This window comes from Neopsephotus bourkii, unplaced genomic scaffold, assembly GCF_033783945.1.
Source record: "Neopsephotus bourkii isolate Nb327-2 ecotype Australia unplaced genomic scaffold, CSIRO-AGI_Nbou_v1 NB_1737, whole genome shotgun sequence".
Lineage (NCBI taxonomy): Eukaryota > Metazoa > Chordata > Aves > Psittaciformes > Psittacidae > Neopsephotus > Neopsephotus bourkii.
This window is the reverse complement of record NW_026902211.1, coordinates 91,620-111,945: the sequence shown is the minus strand read 5'-3', so window position 1 is coordinate 111,945 and position 20,326 is coordinate 91,620. Positions and strand designations below refer to the sequence as shown.

General features: G+C 52.1%; 1 protein-coding gene across 6 annotated transcripts in view; it reads left to right on the top strand.

The window, feature by feature from the left end:
- Window positions 1–19,256, top strand: part of ZHX3 (zinc fingers and homeoboxes 3) — a 43,261-nt gene extending 24,005 nt beyond the window's left edge. For 3 of the 6 annotated variants that reach the window (XM_061376793.1, XM_061376795.1, XM_061376794.1), the window contains exons 3-4: window positions 12,410–15,315; window positions 16,674–19,256. In XM_061376793.1, coding sequence (XP_061232777.1) covers window positions 12,570–15,315; window positions 16,674–16,684 — 2,757 coding nt within the window. In that variant the 5' untranslated portion in view covers window positions 12,410–12,569 and the 3' untranslated portion in view covers window positions 16,685–19,256. Of the gene's footprint in view, window positions 1–1,821; window positions 1,995–3,226; window positions 3,689–12,409; window positions 15,316–16,673 lie in introns of those variants that run through there. The other 3 variants (XM_061376796.1, XM_061376798.1, XM_061376799.1) reach the window with 3 other exon arrangements.
- The last annotated feature ends 1,070 nt before the right edge of the window (window positions 19,257–20,326 follow it).

The following is a 20,326-nucleotide window of genomic DNA, read 5'->3' as shown; positions in this document are numbered from 1 at the left end:
CTTCACACCTGGCTGCACGTGCAGAAAGTGGAGCTTTCCTTGGGTTGTAGTTGCTACGGGTGTGTTTTTGAAGCCTATGGCCAAGACCTGGAGATAGGCTCAGTACGGCTTGGCAGTAATTGGGCATTAGTTGCATAATGATAGTAATTTCCTAGTTCTTATTTCCTAAATTTGGTTTACAAGACTGTGCTGCAATGTGACTTAGAGCTGTAAGTATTTGTCTCTGTTGGCAGCTGGAAATGCAGCATTAGCTGTGACTCTTTACAGAAATAAGTGTTCAGTGTTGGAGTTAAATTGAATAATATGGTGGTGTTTGTATCTTAATCTTCCAAATAGCTCTCTTAAGTTCACTACATTGATGTCTGAAAGGCTTAAAAATAATAAACTCCATTGTACAGAGCTTTGAATACAGAGTGGAGGCTTAGTAATTGCTGGCAGTGCATGGGTGGAGTAACACATGGCAAGGGAGCCATTCCCCAGCACTCTTGGAGCCTTTAAAAGAATCTCCTCATATCAGGGCCTTGTGATCCACAAATTCCTGGGTCCATCAGTATTGTTCTGCACCCAGCTCTGGGGCAGCAACATGAGAGGGACCTGGAGCTGCTGGAGCGAGTCCAGAGGAGGCCATGGAGATGCTGCGAGGGCTGGAGCAGCTCTGCTCTGGAGCCAGGCTGAGAGAGCTGGGCTGGGGCAGCCTGGAGAAGAGAAGGCTCCTGAAGGGGAGACCTTAGAGCAGCTCCAGTGCCTAAAGGGGCTGCAGGAAACCTGGAGAGGGGCTTGGGACAAGGGCCTGTAGGGACAGGCCAAGGGGAATGGCTTGAACCTGCCCGAGGGGAGACTGAGCTGAGCTCTTAGGCAGAAGCTCTTCCCTGTGAGGGTGCTGAGGCGCTGGCACAGGGTGCCCAGAGAAGCTGTGGCTGCCCCATCCCTGGCAGTGCTCAAGGCCAGGTTGGACACAGGGGCTTGGAGCAAGCTGCTCCAGTGGAAGGGGTCCCTGCCCGTGGCAGGGGTTGGAGCTGGGTGAGCTTTAAGGTCCCTTCCAACCCAAACCAGGCTGGGATTCTGTGATTTTGAGCAAAGACTTGCTGGAAACCTCAGTCCAAAACCCCAAACCCTGTATTTGGGCCATCATACTGTTTCAGAAAGCCTCTTGCATTCCTCATCAGTCTGTTGGAAGCTGGTTTTGTCCAGCTGTTGATGAGGGCTGGTGGACTGAGCTGGGGAGCTCGTCTTCCTGCCATCAAGGACTGTACTGGGCGGCTGTTGGCTGAAGTACTGCACCCCTGTCCCTTGTAGGAAGGCAACAACCCAACTCCCAACCTTCCACCCTTCACAGGAAGGGGGGAAAAGCCAAATACTTGGTGGTTTAGGGGGGGAGGTTCAATGGTGTTCAAAGAATCAGGTCCCTGGGGACTGAGTGTCAAAGGGGGAGAGCTCTGGAGGCAGGGATCTGGCTTTGCTGGGTTTCCTCAGTTCCCCTTGTGAATGAATTCAGCTGAGGGACCAGCAGGCATGGTTTACCAACCACACAGAAAACCAGGAGAGGAAAGGAGAACATGATTTGTTTATCACAACTGTGCTTGAAACTGATTTTAAATGTCTGTCCTGTGAGAGTAAGGAAATTCCTTTAGCTTCCAGCAGAAAATAACTGGGATTCTTTCAGCTCACAGCTGACCCACGGAGCATGGTGAGTTTTCCACTGGAAACATCATGACTCTGCAGCAAGGACAGCCCATTCCAAGTGTCAGTGAGCAGCTGGGGGAAGAGCACAGTTCATGTCACAAATAACCCTTGAACTTTGCTCTGTGTCCCTGCACTCTGCTGGGCAGGGTGCCTTGACAAACGGCTCTGAACAAATACAGTTTTCAAAGCAAAGAGCAAATGGCAAGGGCTGTGTGTGGCTGGCAGGTGCCGGGTTTGGCTGCCTGGATCTTGCCCATGGAGAATGAAATCCTAAATCGGTTCTTCTCTCCCTGTCAATCCTAAAAGAAATGGTGAGTATTTTGGAGAAAGGAAGGAGGAGTGATGTAGTTCTCCATGCTCGCTCTTCTTGGCAGCTCTCAAATATCATCCTACTGCTGGTGTGGTGAGGAGGACTTCTGAGGCTCAGCTTCTCAGCATCATATCTCAGCAAAGGGTTGGCTGTTGGGATTCTGAGCTCTCTTAATGGTCTGCCCTACTCTATGCCAGCAGGGCCTGTCGGGAAGTGGGGACCTCTGCAAGTCTGTCACTTATGTAGGCTCTGCAAAGGAACTGGGCTGCTTTGGAAGGTGGTGCTCCAGCCAAAGGAGCTGAGCACTTGCCAGTCTGACCTTACCCTTCTGAAGTTCTTGTGGTTTCAATGCTTTAGGCCATGGTATTGTCTGTTTAAGGCAATGCACGAAACCCTGTGCCACTCTTTCAGTGTAGGTATGTGAACTGTAAGCATCAGGACCAAATGGTAGTTCTAGAATTAGGTGGTGTCCCTAATTTCCCTCTTCAGTTTTAAGTGGATGCAGCATTCGTCGCTTACAGTCTCAACTGTTGTGCTGCATTGTTGTAAGGGGTTGAATATCTGCCCCTTCCAGCCACAAAAGTGGCTGTGTTCCAGTGGTGGGTGGTTTCTTTCTATTCAGGGATCTTCAGAGGCCTGGAAAAGCTTGAGTATTGGGCATGACTGTCAGCTGGTGCAGATCCCCTTCACTCCCCTCCTTCCAACATCTGCAAGGCCAGAGCTGGACATCTTGGTTTGCCTGTGCACCATGCGTAGCACAGAAAGACCCTGACCCTACCTAGTGCTGAGCAGGGAGTGCAGCCTCACCAGGAACCTGTCCATCCAATGCTGAGAGCATCTGGGGTCCCAGCCTTTAGAAGAGGAGAGGGAACATCTGTCCTCAGGTCCTGGGGAGGGCTGGGACCCTCCCCACCCAGGGCACCCTGGCTGGTGGATGCTCAGCCTCTATTCGCAGCTCTGCTGCAGCAGTGCTGTCCTGCTGCATGGATGGGAAAGGTGCAGATGTGGCACCCAGCAGCCCCCTTCAGAAGCACCTTACAGTGGCTGGGATGCTGGATGCTGGAGCAGAGCAGGGGTGCCAGTCCCACACAGGGGTCTCAGCACAGTGTTTCTTTCCTCCAGCATTGTGTGGGTGATTGACTGGCAAAAGCCTTTTGAATATTCATTTGGCTGAGGGGAGAGGAGAGTGTGGCAGCTCCTTGAAATCAGCTTGGGGAGGGGAAGCAAATAAGACAGCCTTTATCTTGCTACTAGTGCTACTTGAACGCTCTCAAATGCATACTTCACATGGGTAAACGATTGCAGGGACCTCAGCCTACCTAACAAGCCTGCTCTTGTAAAGCAGAAATTACAGTGCCTGCATACTCGCTGTCCTCATTCAAAAGCCCATTCCTCATTAATATCACTTTATACATATTCTTGCAGCTTGAAATGCCATTCCTCTTCTCCCCACCCATTTCCTTGACTGGCTGTGACATACAGGAACTACACCCAGTGCTTGACTCGCCTCTCCTGACCTTTTGTAACTTGGCTCCAAACTCCTTTTTTTTGGGTCTTTTGCAAAACACTGTCAGAAGGGAAAAATCCTTTGTTAAAACACAGCCAACTCCTGCCTCTACGTGGAACAGTTTGTTCTGCTCAAAGAATGAGCCAGTTCAGTGAGCAGAAAAACATTGCCATAAACCAGCGGACCCGGTAAGCTGCAAAAGCCATCGCCTGCGCTCGGGCTCTGAAAGGGCGATGCTGAAGCAGGATCCGCAGGGATGGAAAACAAATCCTCCACGGTCCCGACCTGCCAAACCCCGTTTCCTTGCTTCCAGACCAAGTATTTTGCAGTTGTCTTTTTGGTTATAGCAACTGCAGTGGGGGAGTGGGAGCTGCTGCTAAGCCAGAATGTAATGCAGCTCCTGAAGCCAGCGTATTGCAAAGGGCACGGTGGATGAAGTAATCCAGCAGGGCTCAGCTGGGAAGGGGCTGCAGCTCTCCTAGCCTCAGTCTGTGCTGCAGATGATAAGCTCCAGTGCCCTGTGCTTGCTGTCTGGTACTATTTAGTAGCTGGGTTTAGTCTTTCCCACCCACATCTTGTTTTAAAGCTCTGGGCACTATTTCCCTGGAATTGCTGCGGGTCTGCCCCTTCCCTGCCTGCTCGGTAGCTGGGGATCAGCCTGAATTTAGCAAGCACAGGGGACTTGGATGCACGGTGAGAAGCTGTCTGACCCTCTATCAGGCTTTTGAGTTTGTGGTTCTGCAGCAGGATCGTTTCGGTGCTGGTATCAAAGCTAGTTTTCCTTTCACACTAAATGTGGTAGCAGCTAGAGCTGTGGCTCCTGAATTTGGGGTGATGGTCTCCAGATAGGGTCTCCCATGTAGAGGTGGGTGTGCAGGCCTGGAAGGGGGACTGTGAGCAGAAGTGCTTCAGAAACACGAGCTCAGACCCCCAGAATGACTCCCCGGGACCAGGCAGGCTGCAGCAGCACTGGGAGCTCGGTGGGCTCTGGTGCTTGGGTGCTCTGTGCCATCAGGTGCTCATATCTGTGGACCCCTCACCACTGGGCCAGGCGTTTCCTGCTGGTTTAAAAGGCTCGAGTTCCCTTGTCAGAGGTGTAACGTGGGCCAAGATCTACCTCTGGTTCTCATTCTGTGCTGGGAACTGCGAGTTTCACTCTGAGCTCCCCAATAGCTTTATGGCTTGGAGCCATTTCGGTAATTTCAGCATATAAATATACAAAAAGGTATATTTTAGGTTGAACCCATCCTTTTTCGTGTGCATTCCAAAATATTCTATATCTGCCAAAGCTGCAGATGCAGCCCTTTGCTCTTGCCCTACCTAAATAGTGATGTGGATAATAAGCTGTAAGCGTGGGATCACAAGGCATGCAGCGAGTCGGAACGTGGTGTGGCAGATACCCCTGACCTGTGTGGGGCTGTTGGAGGTGCCTCTGGTCGAGCTGCAGTCACAAACACATCCCTGGCAATGCAAGTAAGAAGGAGACCTCCCAGAGAAGGCACAGGAGGCTGCCACTGGAGTTCGTGTGCCTTTATAAACGTGACCAGTGTCTCCATACTGTCCTGTTCAGGCAGAAACCACCCCGCTGGTGTTCACCATCTGAGTGCGAGGTGATGGGGCACCCAGATACTGCTGAGCTGAGGGACTTCTTGTAGCTCCATTAATGCTATATGGTGTGCTCTGCTGGTAGCATTAACCTCGGAGCTGGCTCCCTCAAGAGATGATTATCTGTCTGCTGGACCTTTTCCTTTGGTGGAATGCCAGGAATGTTTTGCAACACGGACAGAATGTGAGGCTTGAAGCTATGGAGGTGGGTCCCTGGGATGCTGGGACTATGAACCCGGCTGAAGTAGTGTAACTCGGAGCAAATCTGTAATGAAGCCTCTATGCCAAGAGAGATTATGATTTTTTTGGAAGATGTTAATGGTATGATTGCATAACGTTTATTTTGTGCTCAATCAAACAGATGAGAGCAGAGGAAAAGGAGTGAATTAATGTCAGTGATGTTCAAACAGAAGCACGCAAAGCTCCGAGGGATGAGCAGTGGTTTTGTTTTGATGTGTGTTGTGTGGAGGTTTTTTCTTCCTGACGTTCTCCTGAAATACAGCACGCAGGCTTGTCTCGAAGGGGGGCACTTTGCCAATAGTCTAAAGGTTATATTATCCTAGTGACCTATTTTTATACTCTAATCATGTTCTGTTTCAGCCGCCCCTTTCTGGCCTTCCATCGCGCTCTGCTCTGTGCTCCACTGGAAATAAAAAGAGGAGGTAATTACCATCAGTCCCCAGTGCTGAGGCAGAGCACCAGCCCTGCCCAGGTAACACGGCGAGGGCGAGTTGCTGCTGTTATGGAAGCACCAGAGCAATCCGAACAGCCAGCTCCACAATGGGCGATGGCTTGAAGCAGGGCGATGAGGAGCGTTGTGCTGCGGTGCAGAGGAGACAGGTCTTCTCTTCAAGGCAGATTTTAAATGGAGAACTACAGCAGAAGGACGAGATTTTAATGAATAGCTCTGTTTAACTGGCCTAAATGGAAAAGACACTTTTCTACTGTGGGTTTGCCAAGGAATGGAGAATGAATACGATTGTTCGGTCAACCGCTTCCCCTGCCTGTAGACTGTGCCCGGGTTTTCAAAGCCAGGCTTAAGCTACAAAGCACTCTGACCAGTGGGCATAGAGAGAAATTGTTCCTTAGTACAAACGTTGGCTGTGATGCTGCTGGAAGCTCAGAACTGCTGAAACTTGTGTGTGTGTTTGTACATTTGTGCAGTGTGAAATAATAAGATGTGAAGAGGCTTTTCTTGCCCGCGTGGCTCCTCTTGCGTGGTGGTTATTGTGTTGCTGGTGGCTTTCCTTGTTCTTGTGAGAGCACCTGAGGTTTGAGTGCCTGCAGAGTCAGTGCCACAGCAACCTGCTTGGAGGGGAAAATCTCACTAAGTGCTCATTCATGGGAACTTGCCGCCCTGTATGGGTTAAACTCCAGCAGAATTAAGTGTGTCACTGCCTTGCTGTTGGGTTATGGACCAGGCTCTGGTGCCAGCCCTAGGGCATGGAGCAGAGATGTGCCCTGGGATCTGGGGTGTTGCTCTGCTGCTGGAGATGGGCCCATCCCGTGACTTCCCTGCCAGCTGCAGGCTCTGCAGGGTTATTCAGGGAGGATGCTGGACTCCAGCACACTGGGATGCGCAGCCGCAGGCTGGGAACAGAGGAGCTCAGCCCTGCCAGATCTTGCCTTTCCTTCTGTTAGAGCTGTGCTGGCACAGCTACAAGAGAGGTCCTGTCCACACCCGGGAAGCTGGGATTTGCTCTGAAGAGGTGGGCTGTTCCCTCTAGCTGTGTCTGTCCATGTTGAATCACAGGGATGTAGCTTGGAGAGGTCTTTGCTGAGTTGTGTGTTCCTCTACATAGCATGTCCCTGGGATGGATTAGCAATAGCTGCGCTGTTCCTGTCAGGGGATTGCATCCTCAAAGCCTGTAGGTGATGCTGCTGTGTGCCCTCTCCCCTTGTGCCTTTGTTGTAACCAAAGCCTGTGGCTCCAAGTCTGTGGTGATGAAACCCAGGTGAGAACTGGTTGGGTCCCCTGGCTGGGGAACAAGCCTGTGCCTGTTCTCACCTCAGCCTGGAAGGTGCAGGAATCTCCAGCCTTCCTCTCTCCTGCCAGCCCACACCAGCCATGTTTTGGCAATAAATGAGTAAAACTGGTGAAACTCCTCCATGACTTCTCATGAACAGACTCCAAATGCAGAACAGATGCTAATGCAGTGCAGGAGGAATTGCTCCAGGACTTCCATGGCTGGCATGGGGCAGTTGTGGGGCTGTGCCCCACGTGTGCCTGCACTCGCTGTTGTGTGGACCTGCTCTTCCTCCTCTCCCCAGCACCCAGGTGAATGCTCCCAGCCCCAGGCTGATCTGGCACCAGCTTAGCGTTGGGAAGGGGAAGGTGGCTCAGCCCTTGGGTCGGGTGCTCCAAGGGCACCGCTCCTTGCTGCTGGCCCTAGGGATCTCCCAGTTACTGGCCTTTACTTGCTGATTACTGGTGGGAAGTTGGGAAGGGATCTGTGGACTTCCCAAAGCTGCATCTCCAGGCCTGGCTGGAGGTAGAGCCTAAAGGGGAGAGACAAAAACTTGCAAACATCAACTTCTTATCCCCAATTTTGATTGTTTTTCCTTTTTTCCCTTTTCCCCCTATAATTTGCTATGAGCCCGGGGCCTGCCAAGCTTCAGCTTGAAACCTAAACTTCTGTTCTTTGAAGTGTCAATACTGTGCTTAGCTTTGTATAAGACAGAAACATCAACTTTGTCTCTCAACTAAGGAGTGTGTCTGCCTGCCTTGCAGGCACCCAAAGTGCTGCGAAAACTGTTATTTTACTTCTATTTTGGTGCTGATTGCTGATGTTTTACTGTTTGAAGCTGAGCATTCACTCTTCAGCAGAGCCGCATCGAACACCGGAGCCATGGTGGAGCACGCAGCCCTTGGGTGAGCACTGGGCACCCAGCGCTGGCTGGGCTGGGGCAGAGCGGGCTGCCTGGTCCATGGTGCTGCCCGGTGGCTGTTTCTAGGCGAGGTTTGCAGAAGGTCACAGGAATTAATGTTGTAAGCGGGGCCTTGGCACGGCGCTGGTGAATGTTTTGCATTAACAACCTCGCTCGTTAATTCACTGAAACATTTAAACCCAAACCAGTCGCATCCAGCCAAGCTGGAAAAAGCTGAAAGTTCAGACTCGGCAGCGCCGATTTCGAAACCTCCCTTTGTTAATCTCTGCAGAAGGGAATTTTCTGCCATTGCTGAGTTCGCTCTGAGCACTTTGGGCATTGTTCCCCTCAGTGGAAGGGAAGCTGCTCTGCATGGGGTTGGTGCTGTGTACCTGGACCATGGGAACAGGAAGGAGAGTTGGTACAGGAGCATGGCAGGAGGGGAATGCTCATGGAAGTGTTGGAGGTTTTGAGCTATCTCCAGCAGAAATGCTGGCCCTGTGTTAGGGCCACAGGGATGCTCAGGGTTCTGGGGCATCTCTCTGATGAGGAGGGATTGCAGGAGCTGGGCCTGGCTAGTCCAGGGAAAAGCAGACTGAGATGGGATCTCATCAGTGCAGATCAGTATCTCACAGGCAGGTGCCAGGAGGATGATGCCAGACTCTTTTCAGTGGTGCCCAGTGACAGGACAAGGAGCAATAGCCATAAACTGAAACACAACAAGTGTCATCTCAACATGAGAAAGAACTTCTTTATGCTGAGGGTGTCAGAGCCGTGGCACAGGCTGCCCAGGGGGTGTGGAGTTTTCCTCCCTGGAGACATTCAAAACCCACCATGGACGCGTTCCATTTTCCAGTTCCATCTTCCTCCTCTATTATCATTATTATAACAGGGCAGCACATCTTAACGGTGCTCCTTGTGCTTGTTTGTAAGCTGAAGCTGGGTCTCTGGCCTCCTACATGGAGAAGAGGTGTGCAAACATGGGCAGTGCAGGAGCAAGCTCAGCTGGGGCTTGTGCCTCTTCTGAGCCACAACCCTCTTGAAGCTGATGGGTCCCCACCAACCTGTCTGTCCCTGCAGCCACAGCGTGGTGCCGACAGCGTAAAGCTGCACCTACCTGGGGAGCAGATCTGTATCAGCCTGCTTGGTTTAACTGCTTCGAGTCAGGAGCTGTGCAGACGGGCGATCCCGGCTGCGTACCCAGGACAGGGAACCACCACCCAACCCAAGCCATTACCTGGGCTGCTCATCCCTGCCTCAGGGTGTGCACAGTTGTGTCCCTGTTGCGTGAGCAAACACCCATCAGCCCCAGAGGCAGCTCTAGTGCTTTAGATATGAGACCTGTTTACTCTCTTTCCTCACTGTCAAATTAACAGTGTAAATTAAACAGGAGCCATGAATTTAAGTCCAGTCCTTTTGTCTTCCTGGCTGCCAGGTCTTCAGTTAATCATAAAATACTAGGGAATAAGGTTCTTCACACAGGTCTGAGGCGTTTGCAGTGGTTTACACTGAGCTCTGGTGTTAGGCTGCTTTCTAATGGATTTATTTTTCCGTTATTAATTTACCGTGTCCATTAAACCAGCCTCACTTTAATGCTGGAGGAATCAGTGAATGATCCATTCTGTTATATATTCGTGGTGTATTAAAGTATTAGTGCATTCCAGAAGGTAAGCAGGGAATAAAACATGCTCCAAACATGTGGTTATGCAACTGTTCCATGAAAATGAAATGGACAAGCAGTATACTTGATTAATTCTCCTTTTTCTCCCCACTAAATTGGCACTGTGATTCACTTCCAGCTAAATCTGCAATCTGTGCTCTCAGGTGGCATTAATATTGGAGCCCCAGCAGGAGAGCTGGGGCAGCTTTGATTGCATTTTTAAGGCAAGATGTTGGAGAGAGCTCAGAGCTTGATGCAAATGTGCTGGTAAATGAAATGCAGCTTTTAGGTTCTCTGGAGGTGGGTCGGGCCCTTCACATTTACCCACAATAATGGTGCTGGCGTGCCCCGGAGAGGCACTCTCTCCATGTGGCACAATGGGGGTCTGTGTGTGTCTCTGCTCTGTATCAAATTCACTCTGTTGACAGATAAAAATCATCTTTGTGATATCAGGCAGCTCCAAAAACCCTCAGTAAGATCCGTCTGGGACTCGAGCTTTCTCAGGAATGGAGGCTCTGGAGCTGGATCTCTATCAGGAGCTTGCTGGAAACAAAAAAGCGTGCAGAGAGCCCAGTGTTAGAGCTGCACAATCAAATTCAATGTGAATTCCCTTTTACCGTTGCTTCCCTGACACGAAATTCCTTTCAGCCTTTCAGGCTGGATTTTGTAGCCTTCAGGCTGGTCTTACTGGTTTTTTCCCTAATTGACTCAAGTTGGAAAGGTCATTGTACCCTGCTGTATTGTGTAATATTTAACTTAGCATCAAAAATGAGGAGCTTGGGATTGGTGTCAAATGGATGCTGGTCCTCTCTGAATATCAAAGCCCATTCAGAGCCATCCAGCTATTTGACTTGTTAATGCTAATAACTTTCTGGCTCTCTGCAGAGGGAAAGACTAATCATGGAAAGGTGGCATAAAGCAGGTCTTGAGATTCGTACTAAATCCAGCTCCCAGCTTTAATACCTTTTTAACTTACCATTTTTTATTAAAGTTGTAATTTGTAGCCTTTCCTGACGCTGTAGCATAGCAAACAGGCTGCTCTGGTGCCAAGTTCAGGGATGACTAACACTATTCACAGCACTGGGATTAACGGGAAGTGCACGTTTTCCCATCAGTCTTTTAAATGGTGCCTGAGAGCTGCTGAGGCCGGAGTTGACCATCCAAGCTCTGCCCGCTGGAAAAAGTGATGTCAGCTTCCAGAACAATTAAAAACCAAATTCTAATGAAATTGGGGAGGTCCAATTGTACTTCCTGCATGTGATGTTTTTGCATCAGGACCTTACATTCCCCCTGCTGTTAAAGCAATGGGCACAGATAAGCAGAGGAGGTATTGCATAAGCACCAAGTCATTTGCCCCATCTGCATTTCTGGGAGCATGAGATCAGCTCAGGATATCTGAGATGAGAAAGCTGCTGGTGCACAAGTGCTGTAACTGATAGGAGTTGCCTCTGAGTCAGCTGGGAAGAGGGGAGTTGGCCTTGGGGGTTTTTGTAAGTTCAAGTTTTTATGAGTGCTTTCATGAAGCTCCATTGCTATTACTGTAAATCCCAGGAAAGTCTGGCACAGAGGCTTTGTAATATGAATCACTGTGTCCATATGCTTCCAAGTGACACTGCATTTTACCATTTTACCCCTGTGTTTAAAAGAGACGAGCAGAGTTGGTGCACAGGAGGTTGGCATTGACAGAGGGGTTAAGGCAGAGATGTTGCTGCCTGCCCTGTCACCAGAGCAGTGACTCCAGCTTCACTGCCCTTGTGTTGTGACCTGAGGCACGGAGCACTCTGTGCACATAGCGAAGCTGCATCAGGCTACAGATAAAGTTGTGGCTAACGCCCCAGCCAGGCCTGGCCTTCCGAAGGCTGGAGCAGTTTGAGAACCGTGTTAGCTTCAGGAAAAAAGCAGGAAAAGAATTATTCCTTTCTTCCTCCTTGTTTTCCTCTTGTTTTTCTAATGTGAGGTCTCTGGTCACCCCCAGCCCAGTATCATGGGCTTGTGTCACAGAGAAATGGCACTTTCTTAGGAGGTACCCCCAGTGCACTGGGTTGTATGAATGCCAAGAGTTACAGAGGTGGTGGGAGGGGAAGGCTGGAACGCGTGTGTGACGCTGCCCTGGAGTGCTGGGGCTGTTCCTCTTGCAGCTCCAGGTGAGGACTCAGCAGCTGCTCTTAAAACAGTGGTGAAGTGGGCAGGGGATGGGCAGGGAAGCTCCCAAATGCTCTGCAGGCTTTGCTGAGTGGGGAGGGCAGAAGTAGATGGCCCTGGCTCCCTGCAGCATGGCTCCTGGTGTCTCTGCAGGCAGAGGCCCTTGGTGTGGGCACAGTGCTTTGAGCTGGGGAGAAGCTTCCTGACGGGATGGTTGGAAAAGTACAATTGTGAAGAAATTGAGATGTTCTGCAGGGGATGTGTTGAGTTTTCACCAGGTTTTCCTGGTGGAAAGCAGGCGGCGTTCCCAGGGTGACCCTGCCTGGCACTGCTGTGCCCCAGGGAACACCGGGGATGGGTCTGGGCCAGACAGGGTGTGGGGAGATTGTGGTGGGTTTCCTCCTCAGATGGGAATTTGGTGCAGGCTGTAGAAGAGACGTGTTTATGTGTTGGTTTCTAAAGAGCTAATTCACAGGTTGCACGTGTGAAAACGTAGTAAATCCAAGGTCAAGTTCAATTTTCCTATCAAAAGAGGCTGAAAATGATTTTTTGGAGCGAAACAGTTAAATACCAGGATAGTTGTGCTTTGTCTAATGGCAAGGAACTAACCCCTTCTTCCTCTCCTTGTCCTCAGGTTCAGTGGCAAATATGAACATTTGTCGACATCTGGCATCGGCTCCTTGGGACATCATGAGTTTGCTGAAATCTAGACCACAGAGCACTTGCAGTAGCACTTTTTCAATCTGAATTCCGTGTGCATGAAAGGAACCTAATCATCTGGATCGACTGTAGTGATGGCTAGCAAAAGAAAATCCACAACTCCCTGCATGATACCAGTGAAAACACTGGTGCTTCAGGAGACTGAACTGGATGCTGTAGAAGATGATAGGGAAGGAACGCAACAGGATGCTCCTGCGGAAGGGCCAGCAGCTGGTGATGCTGGTGCCAGCAGCACTAATAACGGGGCTCTGTCTAACGGGCACCGCGGCATTGCTGATAGTGACACTTACATCTGCAAGTCTTGTGACTTCGGATCTCAAGACGCTCAGCACTTCTTTGGGCACTTGGACTCTGAGCACTCAGACTTCAGCAAAGACCCTGCCTTCGCCTGCGTCGCGTGCAGCTTCCTTGCAAACAGCCATGAGGGGCTCTCCCACCACAACGTGGAGTCCCATGCCGGCGAAACGAGCTTTGTCTGGAGGGTGGCTAAGCAGGACAACCGGATAACCGTGGAGCAAAGTCTCGGTGAGGCCACCAGCAGCCACGAGGTTCCCGGAGAGGTCCCTGAGGAAGGGGTGGATGGGCAGGCGGAAATTATCATCACCAAAACCCCCATCATGAAAATAATGAAGGGTAAACCCGAGGCCAAAAAAATCCACACCTTGAAGGAGAGTGTGTCCAGTCAGTTGGGCAGCGAGGCAGAGGTGAAAGACGGGGAGCATTCGTTCCCCAACGGGTCCGTGCCGGTCAGCCAGCCCACTGCAAGCTCAACAAAATCATCTCATGTAGTGAATGGCTCCATCATAGGAAACGTGCCTGTTCTGCAGGCGGGTGTTGCACAACTAGTGTCCCTGCAGCAGCAGCCCCCATTGCATCAGCAGCTACCTACGTCCAAGTCCCTCCCCAAGGTGATGATTCCCCTGAGCAGCATTCCAACATACAACGCCGCCATGGACTCCAACAGCTTCCTGAAAAACTCCTTCCACAAGTTCCCCTACCCCACCAAAGCCGAGCTCTGCTACCTGACAGTGGTGACCAAGTACCCAGAAGAGCAGCTGAAGATCTGGTTCACTGCCCAGCGGTTGAAGCAGGGCATCAGCTGGTCCCCAGAGGAGATCGAAGATGCCAGGAAGAAGATGTTCAACACCGTTATTCAGTCCGTGCCACAACCCACCATCACCGTTCTGAACACGCCGCTGGTTGCGAACCCCGGCAGCGTCCCCCATCTCATTCAGGCGACACTACCGGGCCACGTGGTGGGGCAGCCGGAGGGGACGGGGGGGCTGCTGGTCACACAGCCCGTCATGGCAAACGGCTTGAAGGGCACCAGCTCCTCCTTCACCTTGGCGGTGAGTTCGGTGCCCAAGCCGCAGCCGGCGGCGCAGCACAGCACCGTGAGCTCCAGCAGCACGTCGGGGGTGAAGGTGGTCAACAGCGCGCAGTCGCTGCTCACCGCCTGCCCGGCCATCTCCTCGCAGAGCTTCCTGGACCCAAACGTGTTCAAAAACAAGAAGTCCCACGAGCAGCTCTCGGCCCTGAAGGGCAGCTTCTGCCGGAACCAGTTCCCGGGGCAGGCTGAGGTGGAGCGCCTGGCGAAGCTCACAGGGCTGTCCACCAAGGAGATCCGGAAGTGGTTCAGCGACAGGAGGTACCACTACAGGAACGTGAGGGGCGGCCGCGCCGGCTGCCCCGGGGACAGCGCGCTGGATGCCCTGCCCGAGGCGCCCTTCGACGTACCCAGGGGGCCCGAGCTGGGCCCCGCAGCCGCCCCGCAGCACCCACCGCGGCGGCAGGCCTGGCACCAGGCGCCTGATTTCACACCCACCAAGTACAAGGAGCGGGCGCCGGAGCAGCTGAAGGCTCTGGAGAGCAGCTTTGCCCAGAACCCCCTTCCTGCCGAGGAGGAGGTGAACCGGCTCCGGGGGGAAACAAAGATGACGCGGAGGGAGATCGACAGCTGGTTCTCGGAGAGGAGGAAGAAGAAGGTGGCGGAGGAGAACAAGAAGGTGGAGGAGGCTGCGCAGCAGGAGGAGGAGGAGGCGGAAAACGGTGGCGGGGAAGGGGAAGACTCCTCGGATGAGCTGCAGGCTGCGGGGGAGAACGGCTCCATCGATGCCTCCGGCAGCAACTCAGTGGAGCGGAAAGTGAGTCCCATCAAAATCAACCTGAAGAACCTGCGGGTGACTGAGTCCAACGACAAAGCCGAGCTAGCGGGTGCTGGCAGCATGGAGAAGGGGGATGTCGGCGGCAGCCGGGCACCCAGCCCTCCCAAACCCAAGCTCAACTTCAAGAAGACGGCGCAGCAGCGGCACCTCCTGAAGCAGATGTTCGTGCAGACCCAGCGGCCCACCAACCAGGAGTACGACGCCATCGTGTCGCAGACGGGCCTGCCGCGCGCGGAGGTCATTCGCTGGTTCGGGGACAGCCGCTACGGCTACAAGAACGGGCAGCTCAAGTGGTACGAGAACTACAGGCGCGGGGTGTTCCCGCCGGGCATGGGGGAGCTCAGCCCCGCTGCCCGCGATGTGCTGCAGGAGTACTATGAGCAGCACAAGGCACTGCGGGAGGAGGATGTGCCCGGCCTGGCCGAGCGCGCCCAGCTCAGCGCGCAGCAGCTCCGGCTGTGGTTTGCGGTGAAGGCGGAGGAGGAGGGCAGGGCGGCCGGTGCCGAGGAGCCCACGGCCAGCAAGGGCGGCCGGAAAGCACCGAGCGACGCCGGCCCCGAGGTGCCTGAGAGCAGCGAGTGCTGGGAGCAGGGTGGCCGCGAAGGCAGCGCCGGGAGCCCCGATGCCCCGGGCCCACCGCCCGCCACACGGCTCGGTGAGAGATTGGGTGGGCGCAGGTGGGGCTCTGGGTGTTCTCCATTGGGGAACTGAGGCTTTAGGGCAGGGTTTAGTGTCTGCTGTTCTGGGTTTAACTGGGGAAATGGGGAGGAATTCCCTCTGGGAAAGGGGGGGGTGAGGGAAAGAGTTTGAGGAGGGTCCAGTGAGATGCCCCAAGTGCTGTTGCCTGCCTTGGCTGCTGGCTGCTGGCTCCATTCAGAATCCAAGTCCTGCTTTATTGTAATCCAAAGTAAAACCAGCAGGAGTGTCTGGTCTCTACCTGCCCCGGGGGAGGTGGCTCTTGGGTTTATTTATGGAGGGGACTGGTATTTCGGAAGGAAGGGGCCTGGCCCCTGTGTCCATTGCCACCCTCCCCTTGGCCTCAGGCAGCAGCCGTGACCCCTGCCTGTGCCGCAAGAGCCTCCTCCCTTCCCTTTCCCACTGCCAGCTCTCCAGATGTGAGCATCCTTGTTTGCCGCAGGGCATCGCTCAGTGGTGGAGATGGAGGCTGCAAGGAGGGAGAGGTGGAGGCTGGTGGGTACTGCTGCTGGCCCTACCCCTCCTCCAGGACTCACTTCTGAAAGCATGTGTGTGTGTGTGAGGAGAGGTGGATTCCAAGCCCTCCATGGGCTCTGCAGACTGCAGCTGGGGGCTGTTTCCTCGCTGGCAGGGCTCCCACCATATGGGGATGGCTGAGTGCTCACCCTGTCCTGCTGCGGGCTCCGCAGCCTCTCGCCTGCTCCATGCACGCAGCCCCTTGCTGTCCTGCTGGGCAGCTGGGATATCCTCCAGCCCCATTGCCTTGCTTTGGAGCTTCCCACACACCTCTGCCATGGCTGCAGGCCTTAGAAAACAATGATAATCATAACAAAAATCAACTAAAATTCATTAGTTCCCTCCCCCGTCTCATTTGGAGGAGATGGAGCGTGGGTTTGAATGGGGCCCTGCCCTTCCTGCAGCTGAGAGGCCTGGATGTGTGTTGTCCCATGTGCTCTGCAGCGGGACTGGCTTGGGTCAGTTTTTGTGCCCATGGCAGGGAGATGCGCCTGCTAGCACCCCTCAGCCAGTGCCACCCAGTGTGAGGTGCTCCCCACCACGCCTTGTGGCACAGAAGCAGGAGGTGCTCAACGAGGGTGCACGGTTTCAGACTGCTGCAGGCTGCATCCCTCAGCCCAGCCCTGCTCCCTTGAGGATTTTGGGTTTCCTGGTCCCTCTGAATGGGGCTAGCCTTTCTCTGCAGCTCACTCCATCAAGCCTCCCAGTTTTGCTCATCCCGAGGCACTCTTGCACCCCTTCCTGCCCACCCAGCAGGCTCCTGCATCTTGCAGCATCTCTGACCCCTCTGTTCTTTTTCAGAGACAGACTGAACTCAAACCACCAGCCCTGGAGGATGCGCTATTACCCTTGAGAAGAAACTTTTGGTCTTGAAGAAACCCGTGGGCCAGGCTGATGCAGACCTCAGGAGCAGGATGTGGTGGTAAAGCACTGCCATAAATGAGACCTTTGAGCACAGCACACGAGAGAGCACGCGTGCAAAAACTTGGTGCAGAGCTCTTGTGGCCCAGCCCAGGAGATGGCTGAGAGCTGGCGGGGGCTCAGCCTGCACCCAGGAAATAGGATGATGCTCTTGTTGCTTTCCAGTGGACAGACTTTCAGATTTCATACTCATATACCGATGCCTACAGCTGCCTATACAAGCATAACAAATCTCAGACGTTGTGTAAACAAGGTCATTGCTTAGATACGGACTATCACAGCACAGTATTTCTTTCTTTTTTCTTGGGTTTTTTCATCTGTCTGTTAAGGTGTTTGTTCTCTAAAGGTTGGCATGGCTGCATATATCCTCTCTACCCTTTCTGGTCCTTAAGCCCTGGCAATGAAGCACTTTGTGGGCACACAAGCGTGTGTGTGTGTGTTAGGAAAGGGAGCTAAAAAGAAAACTGCCAGTTGTGCATTAAAGCCCAGTGGGAGCTGAGTGAGGTTTTCATCCCTAAGGCTGAGGTTAGGTTTAGCATTGCATACTCTCCAGTAAGTACCAGGTTCCCAGACAGAAGCATCCTAGGAGATGGAGTTTGGTGTCATTTCTCCCTTGCCAGCTAGAATACTTTCCCCTGCGCTCCTGGAGACTGCCTGTAGCAGGCTGTTCAATCTCCAAGTTTCCCTTTAATCACTGAGAACTAGCACATCATAATTTTTCCATCCTGACCTGGAATCTTTTCATTGTTCAGAGAGAACAAGCTGTTCTTCAGAGAGCAAACGCAGAGAATACGCAGCGTTGCTGTGAGAGGTTCAAGGATTGTTGTCTCCAAGGGATCAGCAGCAGCTCTGCTGCAGTCTGGAAGCTTCCCTTTTGCAGCCCGACATGATAGATTTTCCTGCAGCAGCGCTGGGAAATTCAAGTGTTTGCTCCAGGCTTCCCTATCCTTCCCCATTTTATTTCCCCTATTGCTTCTGCAGTAGTTCTGGTGAAACAGCAAAGGATATTGCCCAGTTAAACCTTCTGCTTCCCTCTACCTGCACAGTTTTAATGTGCCCATCTTGTCTTGGGTGGTTGCTGTGTGATGCAACTCCTTGAAGATCTTCTCAATATTCTTTCCTACCAGAAAACAAGGTCTAGAAGGGAAACTCTTGAGCTGGATATTCCAGCCAAATGCTGTGTCAGACCGTTCTGTCACAAACTAATCAAATCCCAGCTGAAAATTGGTTCCATGTCTTGCCTTCACTTTTGCTCTTGGAAAGGCTATTCCAGAAATTCACTGCCTTTGAGTGGTTAGAATCTTTATTTAAATTTCTAGTTTGAATTAATTCGTGGCTGGTTCGTTCCTGGTTTGTTTTGGAGCCAACATTGTCCTTTAACTTAAATAGGTTTTGGTGTCTGTCCGCTGATGTATTTATGGAGAGGAGTCAGAGCTCCTTATTTTTGTCAAGCTAACTCAGCCAAACTTTTTCAGTAGAAGGTTTTTAGTTAGTGAAAGCTTTTCATGTGGGAGAGTTTATTGTTGGTGGTAAATGATATTTATTAGAAGGGTGGGTAGCAAGCCCCAAAGGACTGGATCCAGAGATTTACAAAATCTCTGGTTTAAACACAAAAAAAGCTCTTTCAGAGCCCCTTCCAAAACTGGTGTCTGATTTCTACCTTTAATTGCTTTGCTTTTCCAGTTCTTTCCCCATCCCCTCTTTAAGAGGCTGCCTTGTTCAACTGCTAGGAGAGGTTCTATCTGTTCAGTGCCTTGTAAGAGACAGGACTTCCTCTGGCCCCGTGGTGCGTGCTTCCATGGTAGGTGCCTGCTCCTGAGCTCACATAGCTCCCCTGGCACACAGTATCACCCCTGTGGCCAGGCGTGAGCATCTGCTGTGGATAGAAATGCCCTGCACCCTAACGGGAGCTGGGGCGATGCGCTGGGATGCAGGCACCCGCACTGCCACCATCCCTTAGCAGTCACTGTGAGCGGGGCTGGGGTGGACCCGGAGCACCCTGCAGTGACACTGTGCTCTCTGCACCTCTCCAGAAGCACTGCTGCTGTCATGCTGTGGTTGGAGGCAGAACCAGCAGCAGTCCCACCTCGGCCTCTGTTGGCTCGGGTGGGCAGCATCCTCTGGGAGAGCAGGGGCAACCAGAGCCCCAAAAGCTTCACCCTCATGGGTGCAACTGTGCATACCCCAAAATGTCAGTGGTGGCAGGAGAATCTGGGTGTCCTGGAGCCAGAGGCAGCGTATCTGGGAGTTGTGTGTGCCGAGAGTATGTGTGTGTATGGTGCTACCTTCAGAGAACAAATACAGGTAGGTCAATTTACTCTCTAGTGTCTATGTACATGCAGGTTTATTTAAGTACGCATATATACAGTTCAGATACGCCATTGATTCTTTATTGCATTAAAATGTACATTAAAAATGTACACTTTTACTAACTACTCGCTATATAAATATGTTGGAAGTGTAGTTTGCCCATTCAAGGTGATTCTCTGTGGGATTTTGGGTGTACACTTGAAGGCCTATGGCTAATTGGAAGAGTGATCCCCGCTCCATCTACAGAAATGCTTAAGGACTATGGTATGAACTGATCCCTTCAAACCATTTTTCCATGCACTTAGCTGAAAGTTTTTGCACTTGGATTGTATTTGGCCAGTTTTCCAGACAAATTGAAAAGAGAAGTCTTGTGAGCTGGAGGGAATGTTTCCCGGTGTACACAGCAAAACCAGCCTTGAGGGCTGGAAGCAGTTGAGGGTTTTGGGCTTTGTCTCCGCGCATTCATACAAGCACAGCAGGAGTTTTCTTTCTTTTGGGTTGGAGGAATTGTAAAAAGTGGTTCCATGCAGACTCCCCTCGGCTGCAGCGGGGCTGGCAGGGCCCAGCGTGAGGGGGGGTTAGGGACAGGAACATCAGAAAGCAGCGAGTTCCCTTTCTAACCCCTGCATTCCTCCCTATCTGCATTTGCTGAGTTGACTTGAAACCTCTGTGAAAGCAGAACCTGAGGGGTTAGCTCTGTGGCCCTGCTGCCCTGTCTGAACCTGAGGAGAAGCAGGTGTCCTCACCAAAACCAGGCTCAGGTTTTGGTGCAGGACATTAGAAATGTGTTTGCATCTGAAACTGAAAGGAAGAAATGAGAGATGGCTTGAGAGCCCCAGCAGCAGCAGCTCTTCTGGTGGTAAGAGGAAGCGTCACCAGGATTCTACACAGTGTGTGAATATTTATCATACTCTAATCAGAGATGACTCTCTTGACTTGAAAGGAGGGGTGTAAGATAGAGATCAGGTAGCCAGCATCAGTAAGAGGGGGAAATGAAATTCTTTAGCTCCGTTCTCTGTGTGGGGCAGCAACAGGAGTAACCATCATTTTTAATCCGTGTGAATCTTGTTACTTGTGTCTCTGAGGCTGCTTAGAGTAAGGGCACAATCCAATTGCTTAATGACCCACCCCCTGATCTGTGCCATACCTGGCCCACTCATGTGAAGAGCTGCTGGTTCTCCTGATGAAAACAACAGATACTGTATTTGTTCATGTCAGCAGGC